The sequence below is a fragment of the Eumetopias jubatus genome, unplaced genomic scaffold, assembly GCF_037043125.1.
Source record: "Eumetopias jubatus isolate StellerSeaLion01/CBP00866 unplaced genomic scaffold, mEumJub1_p1.0 scaffold_5, whole genome shotgun sequence".
In the NCBI taxonomy this organism is placed as follows: domain Eukaryota; kingdom Metazoa; phylum Chordata; class Mammalia; order Carnivora; family Otariidae; genus Eumetopias; species Eumetopias jubatus.
Window position 1 is genome coordinate 44,154,371 of NW_028274811.1, and position 23,165 is coordinate 44,177,535.

Sequence of the window (23,165 nt, forward strand, 5' to 3'; positions counted from 1 at the left end):
CCCAATGATGGGTTATTTTGATGAGGAGCCATACCAAATTTCAAAATGAGGCGGAAACAATACAAACAAAAAACCCAGATCTGATCCCCAGTGTGCATTTGGGTTAGGTCAGTGTGCTTGTGGGTAAGTTAGTGCCTGTAGACAGTGCGTGAGGAGTCTCTTTTATTCTATTTGAAGTTAACTTCTCACTTCAAAAACAATGCAATCTATGTAAGCATTGTCAACAGATAAGACAATCAAGTGACTGATATGCTATGGTATTTAAAAAAAAAACTGGGGGACAAAAAAAGTGGGATAAAAACTACAATAAGCTAAGAAAAAGCATCACCCAGTTAAAGATATGTGCACACAGATAAACCGTAAAATGGTATAACCTTCCTGACCTTGTAAATAGGTGGCCAAAATATTTAAATATCGTTAAGAGGCAACTGTTAGTAATTGCCACACAAAGTTAACAGTTTTTACTGGTTGAATCCCTCAGTCATCTGCATCCAACATGAATGTGCCTCCTTTCCTATCCCCTCAGCCAGAAAGTCATTAAAAACATACATAATCCCAGTTATTTCCTTACATAACTAAAGACACAAGGAAGAGAAATTCCAAAAAATACAGTAACACTGACAACACTATACCTTGCTTTAAGGCTGTCTCAGGCTGAAGGTTACTTCTCAGTCCCCCAAAACTCCACTGACCACCAAGGCCAGCACTTCAGCATACATGGCACAAATGACCCACTGAAGCATACTAAATGACCTCTGAAAACTGGATTTCTCCCCAAGATTCATGAAAACAAAGGTAATGATCATAATGAACTTTCTAACTTTCTTGATATTTCCTGTGGACACCTAAGGCTAAGTGAACATATAAAAGCTCAGTTCTTACAATGTACCCTAACATCTAGATAAATGAGAGTTAAGGTTCCAAGTTCAGGGAACTCTACTGAGCACTGAGTGCGGTAGGTGGTGACATCCCAGAGATTGCACTGACCTCCAGCAACTCTTATGTCCAACTGGGAATCCCAAGAATACCCTTAAGCATGCAATGCCAATGGCCCCGCCTGGGTTTCTGCCGCAAGGGCAAAGTGTCACTGACAAGCCCACTCCCCTCCCCCCCAAAAAATCCCCACTCACTGTGGCCTGGGGGTGCTGTAATCAAACTCTGTCAAAGTTGCTTTTGCAAAATGTTTACTTTATCTGGAGTGAATGTAAGAGACAGGGAAGGCACAGAGACAGGAACCTCCCTCCAAGGGAGCAAAACAGCCAACATGCAGTGTGACAAAATCTCTATGTATTTCTCAGGGCCACAGGGGCTGGCGGCTTCACCAGCGTGGGAATCAGCAGTCTAGGGGCCCTGGCGACAGGCAGAGCCGGGGCTTACCTTGTTGGAGGCCATCTCACTGACGGAGTGCCTGGTCTGCAGCGTCTCTAGCTGGTCCAGACACCAGTCCAGCTCCTCCAGGGTCTCGCTGGCCAGTTTCTGGTAGGCCTCCTCTGCGAAGAGACAGGGAAAGGGGGACTCAGTTCTCAAGCGCTTCACGGCGCCGCCAGCGAGTTCAAAGGGGGCCATCCTGCCATACCCCGCCATGCTCGGATGCCCAGTGCCCGCACATGAGGGCTGCTCCTTCATAGTGCCGAGCCGGCCACCACGCTGGGAGCCGAGGCTCAGCTAGCTGGGCGGCCGGCCTCGGGGAAGCACGGTTTCTCCAGCTTGGCGTCTCAGTCCCGCGTCCAGGGAGGGCGCACAAAGTGCGGCAAGCCAACTTTTACACGGAGACACGGGCAAAAACCCCACGGTGCGACTTTTCGACGGTGCGACGGGCCCGAGCGCCGGCCCGGGAGCTGGCGAAGGGGGCGGCGCGCGCGCCTTGGGGCCAGCCCCGCGGAGGGAGCGCCTGGTCCACGGCCCGATCTCGTCGCCGGCCGACCCGAGCCGCGTCCCCGCGCCCACTCCGCCTGCCGAGCTTTCTCACGACGCGAATGAATCAGCCGCGGCCGGGTGCGCGGCCACCACGTTTCCTGTTTTCTTTCTCAACTCCTCCGGCGCCCGGCACAGCGCGGCTCCATCACCGCCGCTTTCCGGGAACACTCCCCCTCACGCCCCTCGCGGCTCTCGCCGCTGCCTAGCCCCTCCTCAGCTCCCTTACAAGGAGCCTGCCAACTGCCAAGGCCCGCCCGCGCCCCCCGCCGCCGCCTTCCCCGAAGTCCCAGCCTCGACCGCCCCGCCGCCTCGCCGGGGCATCACCCCGCGCAGCCCGGGGCCGCTCGCTTTGAAGCCGAGCCCGGGAGGCGCGGGCGCGAGCGCGTGTGTCTGTGGGGCTGCCGTGGGGCTGCGCGAGGGGAGCGGCCCAAAACCCGGCGTGGAGCGCCCGCCACCCGGGGTCGCGCCCGCCGCGGGGCTCAGGCGAGACCTGGCGCGCACGCGCGCGCGGCCGCGCACCTGCCCCGCGGGGAGCCCGCGCGCCCCTCCCGGTCGCCCCGACTGCCCCAGCCTCAGCGTCTTCACCATCCGTTGCTCCCTGCGAGGTTTCGCGGGAGAGCCCGACGACGGGCGGCACAAATAACGTTACTTAGGACCCGGGCAACCGTTTCTGTGGGTTTGGGTTTTAGGTTTTTGAGGCTTCGTTTCTGAGGGCTTAGGATTTACCTACTTTAAGGGAACAGGGTGGTTGTGGGAATAAAATTACTTCTATTAAAACCAGACTCTTTCAGTACCCAGCCCGGCCCCTCCTAAGTACCAGACTTCTAAATGTTGGGGTGGACATAAACGAGCAAACAAAAACAATGTTGACGGCTTTAGAATATGCAGATTGGACAATATGCTGTATTTTCACATTCAGAATTGTCTAATAAGAGTTCTCTCTTAAAGGAACAGCAATGTGAATGCACCACGTAGTATGAGCACTTGACACATGTCCTGCATACGTGCTTCCTTCGTCTGTGGAATTGCAAATCAGAGACCGGGACGGTCTTCTGATGCCAAAGGAAAAAGTCTGGAAGGGTGTTTCTGCCCACCATGTGCAGAATAAACTACAAACGTGAGAAAATGAAAAGACCATATCCAAAGGCACAGTATGGAAGCTAGTCCTATTTACAAAAGCTGACCCTGGGGATCATGGGCGCTCTACATGAAAGGATCAATTGCAAGAACCTCACTACATTAGCAAGCAGATAAACGATACTTTCAGAGAGGAAAATAGCCCAAACTCTGAAGAGTCCCATCTTATAAAACTTGGTTATTGTCAATTACAAAGAATACATTGAAAAGCTCACATGAAGTCGGCGAGATCCCTTTTCTTTGTCTTCGAATCTACAGGTATTGAAGGAGAAGAAACTCTGCCCGTGAAGTTTAGACTCCATAAATGATCACTGGCACAACAGAGAATTTCACAGACTGAATCTCAGGCTCCCGGGGATTTACCAGATAGGTTTTTACGTAAAATTTGTAAAAGTTAGAATAACTTCCAAGTATTTGTTACATGGGCCACATGGCTCATTGTTATCAAGGATTCTTGAACTGTTTGGTATTCACTTTGGGGACTCTATGTTAAAATTTGCTTCTTTTATTCCTTTTTGTTTTCTGCAGCAATCTCTGTATAACAAACAGCCGCTTAAACCTTGCCAGGTAAATTAAAGAGTAAGATTGGGCCTTTCCCCCCCAACAAAAGTAACAACCTTAAAGATAATTTAAAATAGTATTAAATGTTTTATCTGCATAGCCTTTCCCTGATTATAAGAATGTAAAAATATAACGTGATTCTTCTAAAAATGGAAATATCACACAAGGATGTAATGTGAAAAAGTCCCTTGTAATCCCATACCCTAAGGACTACAAACAATAATTAAGCCTATGATCATAACACATTTTCATTTTACTTAATACCTTCCGTATGCAAGTATAGGGCAACCTAGTTGAAATGGTAGTACATCTACTATATGGTTTTTTGTTTTTGTATTTTCCCCCCTCCCTCTACTGTATGAAATAAGGATGTAGGACACTTTAAGAGGAAATCAACTTATTTTAGGTTATTTGAGTTGTCAATAGTGAGCACATCCAGTGGGTTATAGATGCAAAACCACTGTGCCTAGGATGTGTTCATTGCATCTTTCTGGTCACTGGTTACATACAGAAGCCAGGAATCCTCGCTCCATACCTCTAAAGCTTGGCTTTCCATGTTCCTTTCCCTGCACTCCAGTCTTTTAAAGTCTCAGCCTCAAAGGGACTTTCCCAGTATAAGTAATCTCCCCACCTTCACCAACTTCTCAAACTTTTCAGAAATACAGGCCTTGGACTTAGCTGGATGTGGCACTACATATTATATTCCAGTATTTACTTTTTAATTGTAAAAGGGGAAAATAATTCAGGAAAGTTTCAATGCTTTCACACATTATATATTTATATATAATTAAGAAGGCAGTATATCAACAAGAGGGACAACTTATTTCAGAAGATCTACTTTATATCCAAATCATAGATTAGCCATTTTGACAATCAGCATTTGAGTACAATAATAATGTGGTACATACATATATTTTAAGTTCTAACTACCTCTGCATGCATTGTATAAATCTGGAGAATGGAAAAAGAGTGACCTGAACACATCTACATACCAATAAGCAGGAAAATAATTACTGACAGAGTAAAGAAATTTGTTCTATAAAACTGTCGCTCAAATAAAGAATTATTGCTGATATTAGTATAGAGTTGAGAATACTACTTTTCCCAAATTCCGAGGTTTACAGGCAATATGGCTAGCCACAGTTTCTAGGGTCATTATTAAAGTTTAACTTCTAGGAATTTTACCCCAAATTTCTAAGACATCAAGTAACTGACCTTTTCATCCCCACTAAAAAAACCTCAGTGTGGAGTTGCCAGGTATCCTACAGGAAATTGAGTCACCACACCAAACAACACACCTAAATGTCATCGACAGCTAGCAGGACAAAAACAGTGACCTAGTTTAATTTTGGATTATACCAAGAACACATATTGCATTCATTAATAAAAGGCTTTCTCCCCAGAGAGTATTCACTGTGGCACTACTTGAAAATAGTACATGAAAACACTTTTTTCCCCAACTGTCCAAAATCTTGCTAAGTCAAGGAACTAGAGGGAGAAAAATGCCCAAGCAACAACTGTTAGCTAAATCCCATAAAAGCAAGGAGAGGACTGTGGAAGAGCAAATGAGAAATAACTTGAGCGCTTGGAAGTCCCCTCCTACAGCAGTGTCGGTTTTTTTCAAGGCACCCTTGAACTATATAACACCCCTGTTTCTGCTCGGGATCTTCTGTGAACAAACAGTCCTCCATGCTTGCAGGCCAGCACTTGGCTTCCGTCACTGTGATGCGATCAAGGATTCCCCTGACACATGGCCTGAACTGCTGCCAGGGGCTCCCAGAGAAGATGCTGAAGCAGCAGCTTCCCTTTGAAAAGGAAAAAAGTAATCACCTCCAAGCCCAGCAGTTAGTTAGAGGTTGAGGTCGTTTTCTTGGGAAATGTTCAGCCAATTACTCTTATCCGCAACTTACAGCAACACTGACCATTGAGATAAAAGGATCCATATGTAATTGTGTAGATATTGGTTTCTCTTTTTCTTTCTTTCTTTTTTTTTTTTTTTTTGCCAGTATTTGAATGATTAAAGGTCAATATAACTTAGTCGTAATTCCTAGACAGGCCTACTGGTGTAAATGAAGAGAACAAGTACAAAATCACTTACTTTGGGCACCATTTGCCTACACTTAGTTAAAAAATAAATATAAATTAAAACAGTTGATTCAGGTTTTCCTTAAAATTAAAAAAAAAACTTCACTAAATGCCTTCACAGAGCAAATACTTAAATATATATCTTCCTAACCAGTTCCAGCTTCTCCCATTCTAATTCCCACCAAAATTCCCTCTTTGTTCCAAAGGATGGAATTGATAGTGTCTAAAGTAGGTAGAACCAGAGAAAAATGATTCCCATTTCACCACGTATTGCTTCGAGCTAGTTACTCCCTGAGTTTGCTACAGCAGAAGATTTGTCCAGGTTAGTTCTAACTTTTGCTGACTTATTTTTTCCCCCCTCTATACATTTTATCTGATGGGAAATACATAAAGGAATTGGATTCGTTTTCAGTGTGTACATGTAACAGGTTTAAGCAGAGCACTGGCAAGCTGCTCTCATTTCCAAACGTATTACTGGCAGCAAGTTCTTGTTTTGAAGTATTTAAAAATCTTATGAAATATAAAAAATTTCACTTAGTACTTCCAAAATCTCTAAAGGGAAGATGTACATAATTTTGTGGGGTTTCTTTTTTTACTTTTATCTTCCCACAATCTATGATTTTTTTCTAGTGCCGCCTAAGGTTCTAGTAGAATTTTTTAAATGAAATAAACACAAGATTAGGTTTCATTGACTTCTAGGACCATCAGTAATTCAACAAATATTTGTTTAGCCCCAACTATGTGTCATGCATTTTATTAGAGTCTGCAAAAACAAGGTGTCTAAAAGACTGTGTCTCTTATCCAAGGAAAACCTAGACTTTGATAGTGGAGATGATTTCAGCATACTATACTGTAGAAAGCATTCTGAAAGAAGATAGCATGTAGGCTATTGGAGAATAAAACAAGGCTATTTAAATCAGACTGGGACAGAGGTGGAGTGGGAGGCCAAGTCCTAACGAATGAAAACAGGAAGTTAGTGGAGAGTGAGGGAAGGGGTTTTAAGAGAGAACATATGAGCAAGGACTTGGGCATATGTTCAATGAGATGTGTGTGTATGGGTATGTAAAGAAAGGAACTACCATGAATACTACCGAGGGCCTTGCTCGGGGGAAAGAGGCTGGAGAAATCTGCAGACACTGGCCATGAAAATATTGTCAGGCATCCGCAATACAGACTGGGACTGAATCTTCGAGAGCAGAAGCCACTGAGTGATTCAGAGTACTGTGTGTTATGGGATTGGATTTTATTTAGATGGAAAATTCTAGGGCTCCGAATAAATGGGGCTAAGGAAGCAAAGCTGACATTGGTAAGACCATTATCTTTGACCATATTATTGGTAGAATAAAATTAAAAATAATTTATAGAACATTTGCTTTCTGATGACTATTCTTATCTAAGACAATCTCAGTATTAAAATTTTACATAGGCATATGTCAGGCATGAAAGACTGTCCAGTGGGATAAGCTTCTTGCTCTGAACACTACAATCTTCCGGTCACTGGAATTTTAATCATACTGTATTCAACAGAATTTCTTGCAGGGAGAAACTGCCTGCAAAAAAAGCACCTGATACGGTTACCTATTACAGAAGGTGAGAGCCCTGGTTTGGGTGGAACTCATCTGTGATCTTTCTGACATAGGAAAGGGGAAGAATATGCTGCTTGTGTGTGTGTGTGTGTGTGTGTGTGTGTGTGTGTGTGTGTGTGTGTGTGTGTGTGTGTGTGTGTGTAACACAAAGGAGTCAGCTTGGCCTACGGGATAAGGATAATTCCACCCAATAGATCTCCCCCTCCTCCAATCTGTAATAAAGTTGCTGAAGGCACAAGATGCAGCAAGAGTTTTGTTTTGTTTTAATCCAGCGAAGGGACTGAGTTTGGAGGACAGATTGGCACAGACAGAAATGTCAGCCCGAGCTGACACTGGAAAGAAGAGGCAGAGGAAGAGAAGCAAGCTTTTGGAACTCATTGTAAGATGACGGAGGCTTTTGTCCAAGAAATTGGAGTCTGAGTTAAGTTTCATCAGACAGGTGGGCTGGGGACTCCACATGACTCCATATGACACCAGACCGTTAGCACTATTTTTCCTTGATTGAAACTGAAGGAGTAGAAGGAGGTTCCCATCTCCACTCCACCTCATATAAACCATAATCCCTGGGAGATCACCTAATTTTTCTTGGGCCACAATTTCCTCACCTGTAGATTGGAGATAATAAAATCTTGTTGATTATTTTAGTGTAAGTGAGAGACCATGGGTTAAGTAACTTCGCATTGCTCACCTGATAGATTCTTTTCTGGGCACTGCAACAAATGATGGAGATTCAGCAATGAGCAATGAAGTGAAAAGTTCCTGCCCGCTCTCTAGGAGTTTATATTCTACTGGTTACGATGCTCTTCTCTTCATTTTAATAAATATATATTGAATACCTGCTATGGGCCAGGTGCTGACTATACCAAAGAGAAGGAAGTAACTTTGGGTTTCAAGAAGTTCATAGTCCAGGGAGGAAGACAATTACAGTTGACCCTTGAACAACACAGGGTTTAGGGACACTGACCCCTTCTACGGTCCAAAATCCACATATAACTTTTGACTCCCCCTCAAATTTAACTACTACTAGCCTACTGTTGACCTGAAACCTTACTGATAACATAAATAGTGGATTAGCATATATTTAGTATGTTAAATGTATTATAGACTGTGTTCTTACAATAAAGGGAAAGAAAACATCATTAAGAAAATCATAAGGAAGAAAAAATACATTTATAGTTCTGTAGTGTATTTACCGAAAAAAATCCTCATAGAAGCGGACCCACACAGTTCAAACCTGTGTTGTTCAAGGGTCAACTGCCTAGGAGAGTATGTAGGTAAGTTGTCCACTAAAATTAGGCAGTAGGTGCAGGTGTAATGTAAGCACAAGACAGAGCTGGGGGACAGGGAAGGCACACCTACTGCAGCCTGGGAAAGACCCGGGAGAGATTTCTGAAAGAAAAAATGTGCACCCCGAGTCTCCAAAGATGAAGCAAAGCATTGGCTAGGTAAGGAATGGAAATTGCTATTTGAAATAGAGGGCAAATATGTGCCACTGACAGCTGGAGAACATAGGCCATTCAGGTAGCTGCAAGTGGTAAGGAGGTAAAGTGGGGTCTGGCAAAGGACAAAGATAAAGGTGGAGAAGTAGTCATGGGGGACTTAGCACACTAATCTAAGAGTTTATGTTTTTTTCTGCAAGACCTGTTAGAAATCTCAGCGAGGAAGTCACATGGTCAGATCTGCTTTTCAGAAAGCTTGCTCTGGGAATAGTATGAAAGGAAGATGAGAGAAGGAAAGGACCCATCGGGAGGCCTAGAGTGGGAGAAGCAGCAGCCAGAAAAGTAGAAGAGAACCTTTCATGAGCCAAGAAGCAGCAGAACTTCAAAGGAGAATATCTAGGCATACTCCCTGACACTCAAGGTAGGCCCTAAATACCCACCAATTTGGGCTAAGAAAAAATTTAATCTCTAATTCACATTTCAACCACACAGGACAAAAGAGGGTATTAAGCAAATGCTAGCGAAGATGAAGATTTTGCCGGGGAAGTTGTTTTAATAAAGTAACAATAAACTTTTTGCAAGAAGGCTGATAAAGGTACTAGAACTATACACATTATTTCCATATTCCCGTTACAGCCTTAGGAATCATTTTTATTCTGGTGGGCGGCTTGTAGGAGGCTATCTGTGTTTCCATCATATACAATCAACCTTCAAGTATGACGCAGGCTTTGGGACTTTATCTTTGTCAGTTACTGCACGAAGTATTCCTTATAGAAAATAAGGAGTTTGAAGAGATGGTAGATGATCTCTAGTGCCTATCCAGCTCCAACATTTATGTATTCTATGACTGCTGACACTATGTTTTCTGGGTGGGGTATTGGTTTTAAGGGTGTCCACTCCTGGTTAACCTGTGGGGGAGGAGGATCAGGAATTACTATAGAGGGAATTCTTGAATGGAGCAGATGCCTTCGAAGATGCCATTCAATTCCAGAATTCTGTAACTCTGTGAGGTTAGTTCAACTATTTATCAGGTATGGATGTTTTACACTTGAAATTGAGATTCTCTGACAAAGAAAGTTACTGATAAATAGAAAGTCTTGGAATATATTGACACCCATCTCTGCTGTATATTTACATCCATCTCCAACCCTGTCCCAAACATATTCCTATCTAATACTTTGCCATTTGATTTACCAATTTCTTAATTTCTATAAATGCCACCTTCAGTTAAATTCTCATCTATGTATTTCTAGATTCGTGTAAAAGCCTAGTACTGGATCTCCTGGGGTTCAATTTTTTTTCACCACAGTACTGTTTAGAAAGTCAGAATAATCTTCCTTAAACTGTTTTCTTTCTTTCTTTTTTAGAGAGAAAGATAGAGAAAGTGTGGCAGGGTGGGTGGGGGCGGGGGAGGGCAGAGGGAGAGAGAGAGAATCCCAAGCATACTCCATGCCTAGCACAGAGCCCGATGCAGGGCTCAATCTCATGACCCTGAGATCATGACCTGAGCCAAAACCAAGAGTGAGATGCTTAACCAAATGAGCTTCCAGGTGCCCACTTAAACTCTGTTTTTAATGTGTCAGTCCTTTGCTCAAATACCTTACTATATCAATGCCATACTCCTGTGTTCACATAAGGCCTTTCTTCAGTGGGCTTTTCAATAAAACTCTCAGCTCTCTTTTATTCACTCTCCCATCTAAGGCTGCCCTTCTCAGTCAATCCTTTCACCTGGATACAATTTGCTGACCACTGTCTCTGTGACTTTGTTTATATCATCTTTATATTTGTTTCTAGGCCTTTCTGTAAGTGTCTAGACCGGTTCCTGACATTTACAGGCATGCAACAAATGTTTTTCAGTAAATAACCAATAAGTACTCATGTATTATAACAAGTCAGAATATTTCTTTGCAAGTACTGTTCGAGCCGTAATACTATCCTGAGTATGGCTCTCTAGATGTATTCATCTTCATCTATCTATCTCTTATGCTCAGTCTACTGCTTTCATCTTCTCCTATTTGTCAGGAACTAACATTGCCAGAACTTCGATTAAGCACACCATGGTGTCTTTCTGGAGTGAAATATTAATATTAGACTTAAAGTGATAGATATTATAATATATATGCAGAATGATCTTTACAAAACTAAATGAAATTTTGAAGAACCCACCAATACCCAGGTATGAAGTTTGGGGGTAACAGGTGAATGAACTAAAGGTCATGCGCTATCCTACCAAGATCAGGAGAATGTAGATTAAAACCGGGAGGATAACTGAATCTCCTGCTTACTCTTGCTATTCTAAGTTTAGCCAATCTGTAGTGCTCATGTTACTTTCTAGCAGACATTTAAATATATATTTCTCTCTCAATATAACAAAATTAAATCCTGTCTATCCCCTCTCCATGAAATTATTCTGTGTTTTCACTGCTTCATTTCTACCATCACAATCCCATCTGCTTCCCCACCCTGTGCCACACACACATATGTACTCTGCTGGTTTTGTTTAGATTTTCCTTAGAACATGACTTAAGAACCACTTCTTAGTCTTTGTATTATAATGACCAGTTACATTTATGATGTATTTGTTTTCTCTATAAATTTTACTTGATTCGTTGCTCACTACCCTATCTTGGACATTCCATCATCTTCATCTCCTGATCTTTGTTCTGAGTTTTCACAAGGAAAGAGAACTTCCTTAAATGATTGCCCATAAAGGAGACACTGGTGGTAGGTATCCTTTTTGATTTCTTGCATTTCAAAAGTCACAGTGCTTCTTAACCTTTTTGGCAGTCTAATAAACTTTCTGAGAATCTCCCTAGGAAATTGGACATAAAAGTTGATGTGATCAACTTTTCTTTTTTTAAAAGTATTCACTGGCCTCCCTGAAGTCACCAGGGACTCCAGGCTGAGAATTCCCATCTGAATAGGGAAGAGAAAATACTTGTTTTAATCAATACTGCTCCAGAATCTTTCATTCAGAATCAGTACCTTTGCTGCCCTCTTTGTTCCCTAACTCCCCTCACTGTGAGATACCTAAAGAGAAGTAATGCCAAAGGGGCATTTCATTCCATTTAAAGGAATTGAAGTCAGAGCTAAGAAAAAAATATACAAAAGGTGTGCAAAAAAGACTAGGCTTTTATTTTTATTTATTTATTTTTTTTAAAGATTATTTTACTTATTGAGAGAGAGAGAGAATGATAGAGAGAGAGCATGAGAGGGAGGAGGGTCAGAGGGAGAAGCAGACTCCCTCCTGAACTGGGAGACCAATGCGGGACTTGATCCCGGGACTCCAGGATCATGACCTGAGCCGAAGGCAGCCGCTTAACCAACTGAGCCACCCAGGCGCCTAAGACTAGGCTTTTTAAACAGGCTATAAACAGAGTCCCAGCAGGGTCATTTATTATGTCCAATTTTTATTCTCACTACTTGTGCTGTAAATTGAATATATGAGTGAGAAGTCATGTTGGCCTACTGGTAAACCCGCATTTGTTAAATGTGTGTACATTATAGAACAAGTTTTGGAACTCAGGATCATATTAGGACTAATTGGCTTATTTACTTGTTTGTGAGCTGGCTCCATACACAAACTTAATTAAAAGAAATTAGTTTTCTAGATGTACAAGACTATCTAGGGATATTTAGATTTGGATAAGAAAGCTCTTACACAAATGTCCAAGAATCTATAACCTATAGAGTTCCCCATGGGAAGTGGTATGACAGATCAGAAAGGGTATGGCTTTTTGAGTCACCCAGAATTTAAATTCTTCTGCCATTGTTCTAGTTGTATTATCTTAAATTAGTCATTTAAATATCCAAACCTTTATATATAAGTCACAAATTAATTTTTATGAGAAATGCATATGAAAAATCCATGCAAAACCCCCAAGGGCCATATCTGACTTACAGTAGGTACTCAATCAGTAGTAACTATTATTCTGACTCACCTTACAAGGTTGTTTAAACAAGTTAATCTGCAATAAGGCATTTAACACATGAAGGGTTTCTTCCACTCTCATGGGTTCTTAATCCTTAACCAATTCTAATTTTCCTATCATCACCATCAAAACTCAACCATTAACCAGTTCTGGGCTGAATATTAGTGAGGAATCTAAGATCTAGAATAGCCTTCATAAGACCACCCCAATCATGCCAAGTCATAATGTATAAAAAATACAGATAAGATGTGTCACTGGTTAATAAAAGAGCACCATTTCCTGTGAGGTTCCTGGGAGGTTCATTCCAGTATTTCCCAAAGAACATTCAACTGATAATTACTCCTACAAGATTCTCCTTACCAAAAGAATTCTGTAGTCACACAGGTTTGGGAAATGTATTTGCAGCCTCTTTGCCATGATTTGTAATGGATGCGCACCTACCAAAAGCTAGAAGTTTCACAGCAAAGAAACCTAACATCATTTAACACATATTATCTAAACTTATTTGATCTTGAAACACTTTTTTTTCATGTGACCATTATCATCTTTTGAAGCATACTTTGGAAAACTTTGTCCTATACTATATATGGCAAGTCCCAAAACATAAACACAATGCCTGTGTTTTGTAGGTCCCCACGTATTTGAAATCTGTCATGTATTGGACATCTAATTTTTCCTCCTCAGGGCTTTGGGTACTGTTGAGAAATGGCCAGAAAGTAATCTATCTTCCTTCCTCCCTTCCTTCCCCCTTTCCTTCCTTCCTTCCTTCCTTCCTACCTTCCTTCCTTCCCCCTTTCCTTCCTTCCTTCCTCCCTCCCTCCCTTCCTTCCTTCCTTCCTCTTTTTCTTTTCCCCAGCAAAAGAGCAGTTAAAAAACCCATGCATATTTATTGAGTCTCTCTGATGTGCTGGTTGCTGTGGAATACAAGAACACGAAAGATTCAGTGGCCTGGACCTGGGTAGGAACTTAGAATATCCCGCTGAGAAAATCTGACATGTGACCAGCCTAGAGAAATTGTGAGGTGATGTAGAAATCATTCAGCTTGGAAGTGCTACTGCAGTTCAGAGAAAGGAGGGGAAGGGATGGACTGTAGCTAAGTGCATAGGGCTCCAGGAAGAAGGTGAACCTGGATGTAGGTCTTTGACAAAGTCTATGGTTTGAATGGCTGTGGGAGGAGGGCATCAGCTGGCATTCTTTTCAGGTGGAAGAAATGTCTGGAGCCTGAATAAGGGTCATGTGTGTTGGTGGTAAATAGCCTGGATGGAGTAGACTCCTTTGAGGGAGGAAAAGGAAAATCAGGTTGGATACTTAAATGTGTGGCCTTGAGCTAATGGATTTTGTGGGAATTGGAAAAGTGCACTGGTAGACCAGGAGGATGAAATAAAGAAGTGAGAAGGAGGGAGGTTACAAATCCATTCCAGTAGTCCAGATGTACAGTGGTAAGTAAGGAGTTCTAAAAGTATCCATTTTAATGGTCTACTGTGACAGTGATGAACAACAGAAAGAGCATGGCATTGGGGAGAGAGATCTAGGTTCAAAGGCTGGCTCTGTAACTTAGCAACCATGTGGCAAATTTAGGCAAATTATTTTACTTCTTTACCTTAGTTTTCTCTTTTGCAAAATAGGGTTAAAAATACACCACCAAAGGTTACCCTCCTAACGCTGGCTATTTTCCACATTTTACTTGAATTTTAAGACTAATGTTAATTTAATTTTTTTAGATTTTACTTATTTATTTGAGAGAGAGACATAGCAAGAGAGAGAGCATGAACAGGGGGAGGGGCAGAGAGAGAGGGAGAAGCAGACTCCCCGATGAGCAGAGAGCCAGATGTGGGGCTTGATTCCAGGACCCCAGGATCATGACCTGAACCGAAGGCAGACGCTTAACCAACTAAGCCACTCAGGCACCCCAAGACTAATGTTAGTTTTAAAATCTGTTCATCCGCCTATTTCGTTTTTGTTCATTTCAACTTAAATGCATGATTTGTTTAAAAAATTGTAAAAAGGGGCGCCTGGGTGGCTCAGTCGTTAAGCGTCTGCCTTCGGCTCAGGTCATGATCTCAGAGTCCTGGGATTGAGTCCCACATCAGGCTCCCTGCTCATCAGGGAGTCTGCTTCTCCCTCTCCCTCTGCCCCTCTCCCCATGCTCCTGCTGTCTCTCTCTCTCTCAAATAAATAAAATCTTTTAAAAAAATAAATAAAAAAATAAAAAAATAAATATTTATCAAGTCAGTTACATGCAATACATGACAGCTGCTTTTAACAGCAATGCATCTCCTCCCCATCTCTTCTTAAAACACAAAGTTATCAAAACAATTCTGTACATATTTTTGATACTAGTAGTAGTCAGCACCTGCATCACTCTGAAAATTAAACCAGTTAGTATTCATTACACCTGCTACGTTAGCAATTTAAAATGCAGTTCTTTTATTAAACAAAATGAATAAAGCAGGCTGTTCATATTTTATTTCATTCTTGAGATTAGATTTGGAAAATACATATTATTCCATAGCAATCTGAACACTTCTTGCCATGCCCTGATCTTGTAAACCCAAATTTTATTTTAAGTATTCCAGGTTTATGCTTAAATGATATCTCCTTCATAAGAGGAAAAAACATTGCTTAGCATCTTCTTCCTGTTGTTTAAAAACCAAATGGCTGTACACACACACACACATACACACACACACACACATTTATTTATGTAGGTATTCATAAATCTCCAGGGCACATTTACTAGCTAGAATTACTTTATTTAATGTGTGGGCATTTTGCATTGAGATCAGTAAGGCATTAACATGAGTAGAAGATTTTTGACTTAAGTTTGAGATCCACAAAAAGTAATTGTTGTAGTATGTCCTTCTGGCAATTTTATATTTTTTTAAACAGCATTACATAACTCTGGAAGTACAACTTTTAAGTTTTAGGAGTTTTGCCATTTTGCTAATACTACTATGCTCAGGACATCCACTATTTCATGGGGATTATTTATTTCATTCATACAAATTTTTGTTGCATATCAAAGCAATGGAGAAGCTTCTGGATACTCAGGTCGACATTCTAATTTCAGTTCTGTATATTTTGTTTTCATATTTTGTCCTTGGTAACCTAACAACCATACCTGCCCACCTTGAAAGTATCCTTTATTCATAAGCTTCAAGGTGGATAACCAGATTATTTCCTTTGGCATTCTTTGAGATCTTCCAATTGCAGAAATTATGGGGACCTTCAGCTCCTATGGAGAACTGCCATTTTCTTCTGAAGGCCCAGACTCCACCCATACAGAATTTTGGGGGAAGACTAAGTGAGATGAGGCAGTGACTTTCAAACTTTCTTGACACTGTACCACAGTAAGAAATACATTTTATACTATGACTAGCCCACTTGTTTAAAGTAGGAGCTGCAATGAATATTATTGTGCTTATTTTTTAAGTAGTGTGGGTGCTGACTCCTAGTACAAAAATATGTACAGTAATGTTTTGATACCTGTATTTGTTTAAAAAAGGTGGGGAGGAGTGAACTCTTATTAAAAGCAACTCCTGTGTGTTACATATAATAGTCATGACAAAATTTGTTCATGGTCTTTTTTTAAGAAACCATGCACTTAAGTGAAAGCAACAAAAATAATTATATATACACAGTATAAAGGAAATCTCTACATAATTGAAACAGTATATATACACATACATACATACACATACATATATTTGATCTAGTATATAAAGAATTCAAACAGAACTTACATGAAGTGATGTTTAGCCTTACCATGTATGATTCGCTCTGATGTTTCCTATTCTATTCTATTTAATTCAAAAAATATTGATTGTGACCCACTAATCTGATTTTGCAATCTACGAGTAAGTTTGTAAACGCTGAGGAAAGGTATCACTTAGCTTAATGAATGTTAGTTTTCTCTCCCTCTGCTCTCTTCCTCCCACTTTATAATAAAAATTCTTCTTGTACTCTCCTGCAAGGGAGAAGCAGAACACAAGGATTTCTACGGACAGTCTCCAATATGCAGATACTCTGTAAATCACTTCTCCTTATACGTGTGAGTTTCCTCAGGCAGTAGGGGTTTACCAGTTGAACACATAAAGCAGGGATAGCTCACTCAAGGTCCCACCAGAAGGAACGATGTGGTGGTTGGGGAGTTCAGGGGCAGTAGGTGGGGACTTCAGAGAGTGTACGTGGGAAAGCTGGCCAACTGCTGTCAGCTCTTCAGATTTTTTGAAAGAATCCCCACATTTGAATTTTTAAATGCAAAATCTACGTTGTTTAAACTTTGGCAACTAATTCAAAACAAGTTTTCAGGACGAAACAAGAGTCTATGGACATTCATGGCCAAATTGCAACCTCTAACATAAACAGCGTTTAGCACAAGTGACAGAAACCTTCCTGAGCGCAGTGTTTTAGACAAGCCCATAAGGACCTAATTATAAATTTCAAGGTAGAGAAATTAAGTTAAGAAGTGTTTCTGGAATCTAGAATGCTAATGTGGGGTTGTTAAAAGATGATATGAAGTCAAAAGACAGATTCTGTTCCAGGTTCCAGTGGTTGCTCAGGACTGGTCTGGGCTAAATAGTCTCAGCTGTCCATGCACCAACTGGACCCCTGTGAGATGTGCTATGAGGAATTAGGCCTGACAAAACTATCTAACTCCAATGACTTAACGATTACTACTAACAGCCCACCTAATCAGGGAGCTCTGTTCCCAAAAACTGCCACACATCCTAACCCTTTCATTGGCAAATGAATAGGAAAAATAAATCTTTCCATTTAGCCTTCATTTTCCTTTTTAGCTCTTACTATCTTACAAATAAATTCCTGGAACACCTATCTGTTTCCTCCATTTCTAGGGGACTTTTCCTTTGTCAACCCCCTCCTACATAATCTTATGTTCCCAAAGTACCTCTTGTATAATAGTATCTGCCCTTAAGCAAGACCATATTCTGCAATTTTAATCCCTGTTGGTTTGTATCCAAATTTGTTCGACTCTTGAGAGCCCCTCTAAAATCCATCTCCCCGGACCCATCTGTCCTCACCATCCCCTGTGGCTGACCCCACCTACACACCCACCTTTTGTCAGCAAGTTCCCTGAGAGTCCTATTTCTTCATATTTGGTCATGTTTGCCGCTTCCTGGTCCAGTCCTTCCCTCCCACTTTCCTTCCACCTATTCAGTTCCTGACTTTCACAGGTTAAGTCCTTTATGCAAAGGTTCCTTCAAAGGAAGCTCTGCATAGAAGCAGGTGACAAGCTCTCCCCAGGAATAGCAGGAAGGCCTGGGGTGGAGGGAGTCAGTCTTGAGATCACCTAGGGCCGGGCAGCACTCAAGACGAGATTAAGGGTAATAGGTTCCCAAGTTGGAAGGAAACCACATACTTAGTCTGTTTTGGTTTTACCTGGAGATGAGTACTTTCCATGGACAAAGTTGAGAAACTAGAAATTGTTACGTGATTCATCCTTTTCTACCTAAACTTTGGTTTGATTCAACAAGCCAACAAATACTTGTTAAACACCTGCCAGGGGTATCTGGTAGTTTAAGAGGTATTAAACTTGCAGAGCTAAATTCAGATCTCTGGCTTCAGGGAGTCTGCCCCTAGAGGTTATGAACAACAAATGAACAATTGCAGTAATTTCAAAAGAAACGCATGCGTGTGACAACAGAAGCATGTAGAAGGTAGGGAAAACTTAGAGGATCCAAATAGGCTTCCTGGAGAGCCTGTCCATGTCCTCCTCCACCTGCTAACTCATGATCAGAGTTTGCAAACTTGGCTGGGACTTTAGAGAACAGTGTGTGAACAACAGAGAGATGGATCTGGTGGCTCAGGTTGGGTGAGAACAAGCTCAGGCACAGGATGCACAAGAGAGTCTTCTCCTTCTCCAAACTTCCAAATTCTCTGGTGGAAGCCTAGGAATGAGGGAGAAAAGGAGGCGGGGAGCTCCACCCACTGTAGCCAAGAAGGAAAGAGTAGGCCTGAGTCTCTACAAGTGTAGAAACTCAGCCAACTGTAAGCTGGAACATCAAGAAGATAATGTTTATTCAAAAAGGATAATTAAAGAGGCAACTGTGGGAGGCAGAGGAGAAAAACTGGGGCTGCCTGATAAGTGGGTGAAGAAAATCCAGCACTTTAAGAACTTGATTGTATTTTGCAGCCTTAATTTCCTACTTGCTGCTCCCTCTGCCTGCCTCCCCCTCCTCCACAAGAGCTGGGCTCTGTGGCCCCAGAGTCATGCTCTTTTTGTGGGGAATGAACATTTAGAAATGAATTCATCTGGGCAAGCAACCATTGATAAGTAATTTTCCTTCAGGGTGAGTGAGACTGGCATTTGAATTTAACCTGTTTGGTTGGGTCCTAGAGGCATGTGCCTGTTCTGCCTACAGAAAGCCCCTATTCCAGCTCTGACCCCCTCCAGTTCTTTATTTAGAAACAAGGCCAGCAGGTCCTTGCTCTTTTTAATCACTGAATGGACAATATGCTGGCTTATTCTGGGACAGAGGGGGACCTTATGAGGACTGAAGATTCAAGAGAACAGTTTTTAGATTAAGGCAGTCCTTGTTTCCAAACCTAAGTTTTGCCACTGACTAACTAGAGATCCTCATATAAGCTCATTAACTTACCTAAGCTTGTTCTCTAATTTGTAAAATGAAGAAAGCAGTACCTATATCATATGATGATTTTGAAGATTAAATAGGATTCTGCACGTAAAGCAGTACTTGAGAAATAGTAAGTGCCCCCCAAATAATGATGATGATGAATTTTATATGCAGGCATACAGAGAATATTAGGATTTTCTGAATTATTTCCAGCTCACCCTAATGTTTCACTCTTCTTCCAGATTCTGTTATCTACTGGCTTACTGACAGGGTCTTCCAAGCATTTATCAATGTGATTAGGAACAGTAATTCTGGAAAGTACTCTCAAATTATTTATCTAATTAAACAAGCAAACCTTTTTAACCCAGACACCCTAAATCTCTGTAGCTTGTCTCTGCTGATTTGGTCAGAACAGCTCAGATGGTAGGGAAGGGCTTTCCGGGTGGAAAAAAAATAAATTAGCTGTCTGGAAAACAAGGACCTCTGAGTTAAAAAAAAAAAAAAAAAGCCTCCCTAAAGCAGACTGTTTACTTTTGCCATGGTGTCTCACATTCGTTGGGACTGGGAAAATCCAGGTTACCACCCAGCAGGAGTTCCCTCTAAAGATAGAGACTGGCAAATACCATATTTGATGCATGAGAGCCAAATCAGAAGGTCACTCTTCAAGTAATTAAATCACTAACCAGTCTCTCACAATGCTGTGTTTACTAGTAGACAGATTTTCTCCAGGGTTGGAACCAGATCAAATTCATTCTTCAATCTCTGGTGCTAGACATTGGCTGTCACATACCAGGTATCCAATACATGTTTTTGAATTGAACTAAAAAAGCCTGGAACAATCCCTTTACTAAGACTACCTTTTCTGTAATGTTTCCAGAGCTTCCAACACACCTGAGAATCAATAACTCCATTGTTAGAGGAATATTAATGTGGTTCAGGGGCTTGGAAACCTCACTATTATAAGATTACTGCAACTTTTTTTTTTTTACGTATTTATTTACTTACTTAACTGAAAGCTTTTTGAAAAACAAGCTGCTATACACAAAAGGTATTATTACTATTATGTACATGACCAGCATGGAATGTCAACTCAGGGTAATAAATCCTCCCTGGTGAGGTGATATGAGTGGGTAGGAAGGTGACATAAGCCTTAAATCACAAGCCTGGCACTTGATTAGGAGTCCATGGAAAGTAGTCCCAGGTGATGGGGAAGCTATTTCACAGATTGGGGTGGACGACACGGCCGACGGTCATTTCCTGGTTTGTCTTTGTTTGACTGTGCTTGCTTTTTCCTCGTTCTTGGTATTTAGATCCTGATATATAACTGAGTACATCCAAGGACTGCAAACTCAAATGCCTCTAATGGGGTCAGGCAGGTAAATTAAAGGAGGCAGTGAATTATATATTTTAGTCCCATGTTGCTATATGGGAGTGTGGGTCATCAGTGTACTATATCTTCTAAATTTTCAAGGGAAGTTACAAATGCTATTTTTATGGAAAGTCTCCTATTTTACAAATATCGGCAACTAGTTCAAAAAGTTTTAAATACTTCTGGACTCAATACAACACATCAATAGGCTAGGTATGATAACCTTGGGGCGGCCAGGTTTTGGTCTCTGATATGTGGCCATCTTGGATTTCCTAGCGACATTCTGAAATTAGCCTGGAGTTCTTACCCCTTCCTACTTCCATAGCAGGCTGATGTGTCTTCCCAATTGTTCTTAGTTCTTTATCTTTGACACTTAACATAGCCAATTGTGCAGTAATGCATCTTGGAAAAAACTGTCTGGGAAAATGAGCTTAAAAACTTGGCCAACTCCTGTAGAAGTTGATCTGGTGATAGATGATATGAACTTGTTAGTGCTACTTATCATTATCAGGCTTGTTTATGTAGGTAAGTCTCTTCTTAACTAGGCAGATATAAAATCTTTATTATGTCTTTTCTCCAGTCCATTAGTTGTCACTTTCTTTTCTTTTTTTTTTTTGATTTTTATTTTTATAGTCGTATCCCATCCCTTCATTATGAGTACAGTAACTTTTGTACTGGGGAGAGAAATCCCTGGTAGATGTGATCCAAATCTCCATTTCCCCCCTTCTAGTGTCCTACAGAACCATTTATTCTCCAGGCACCTAAAAATACCAATACATTTATTTGTTTACATATCTGTTCCTTACAGGTAGGAGGTTCATAAAACCCAACTGGCCCAGAATTTACCAGGCTTATGTCTGTTACCCAAGGGTAATTATGAATAGCATTGCCTTTCACTCTAAAAAGTGTCCTGCTTTGAATGCTAAATCATATGGGCACTCTACTTATGGGGGAGTTCATCACACATCATTTAGCTGCCCAGCCCTGCCTCTTCTGGAAGTCTGGGCACTAGGCCTGCCCAGGGCTTTCCTCTGTGGAGGTAGCTCCCTCAGTCACTGCATTCAGAAGCTTTGGACCCGCTCCTGAAAGAACAATCACCTCTCTCTGGAGAGAGTGTTGGTAGAAAAACAACAACAAAAATCAATTCGCTAAATTCAATTCTCTCCTTTCATCTCAGGCCCCTGGCAAATACTAAGAAACAAAGGATCCCTAATAATTACAACCCCAAATTTACTGAAATCTAGAAGACATATCTATTTGAAAATTCTAATCTAGTAATTATACTTAAGCTTCTCAGGTTATACTGCACCTTAATAAGGTAGCTTATTTTGTCAAAATCAGTTAAGGCCTTCTAATGTGATTTGGAAGAAATGGATAGACAAAAATTAAAATGTGGCTGGTCAAGGTAATCCAAAAGCTCAACTCATTCAGTAAATAAAAATGACACTTTAACAGGTTCTTTTTACTAATAGGATGTAATTGTGCTTGGCTTTAATTTGTTGTAATGATGGAACAAATTTGATTACTTCATACTTTTAGGGACATTTGGCTACATCATGTTTTGGTGTTTCCATAAGCCCTAGTGGAAATTAAATCAGCTCTGTGATTGCTCATTTCCCCTATTTAGTGACATGTCTGCCTCGTATCAGCAAAATGGTAACCATTGTCTACCTTAATCCAAGATACTGCAGGAGATTTAAAAGAAATTACCTCCTGTGCCCTTCTCCTTTCAGATCGCCCTATTTGTAGCTATCAAATTTTGGCATGCTTGCTGGGATGCAATCTTGTTTGAACAAGCGAAGTAATTCCCACGTAAGACTTTAGGATTCTCTGTACTGTAAGTTCTAAATGCACCTATAATTCAAATTTAGATGAGGGTTATGAGTTGGTAAGAACATGAAAAGCACCAAAAGTTTTAAGAACTTAAACTTTTATTTTGTGCTACCAGCTTCTCCTTTCCCCAATTCTAGGTGGACATACAAGTTTTGAGGTAGGGAGTTTACTGCCACATACTATGAAAAATAGTCATTAGTCTAGCACATTTAGTCTTTATGCCCTTACCCAGAGCAGGTAAAATATTCTGGCAGGACTTAACACAAGTTTCCTGACATTGTAGGTACTAAGCTCATACAGTGAAAGATCATACTACACAAACATTGCAAATATGGTACTGCAGACTGACATTGTTAAAAACACACATGGAACATTAATAGGCAACACTGTGGCAGAGACTGCTAGCTGTCCCCTAACATTGATGCTTTTCTTCCTCAGTTATATTAGAATCCTAATTTACCTAAGCATATGACTGCTTAAAATAGAGAACATTCCCAGACTCCTATGCAGCAAGGTACTGCCATATAAGTAAGTTCTGATAAATGGTTGAAAGTAGAAGTGTTATGTGGCGGTTTCAGGAACTGTCGTCAAAAGACATCTGTCCTGTATCTTTTATCTGTCCTTTTCCATTCTTTTCTCTTTCCTCCTGGCTAGAATAAGAAGTTGATGGCTGACACTAGAGCAGCCAAATTGGACCATGAGTTGAATTT

At 41.1% G+C, this 23,165-nt stretch overlaps 1 protein-coding gene across 4 annotated transcripts in view; it reads right to left on the reverse strand.

Moving 5' to 3' along the window:
• PDE4D (phosphodiesterase 4D) overlaps positions 1-23,165 on the reverse strand; it is a 746,399-nt gene that overhangs the window by 52,462 nt on the left and 670,772 nt on the right. For 3 of the 4 annotated variants that reach the window (XM_028119058.2, XM_028119059.2, XM_028119060.2), the window contains exon 6: positions 1,378-1,490. In XM_028119058.2, coding sequence (XP_027974859.1) covers positions 1,378-1,490 — 113 coding nt within the window. Of the gene's footprint in view, positions 1-1,377; positions 1,491-1,576; positions 2,098-23,165 lie in introns of those variants that run through there. The other variant, XM_028119061.2, reaches the window with a different exon arrangement.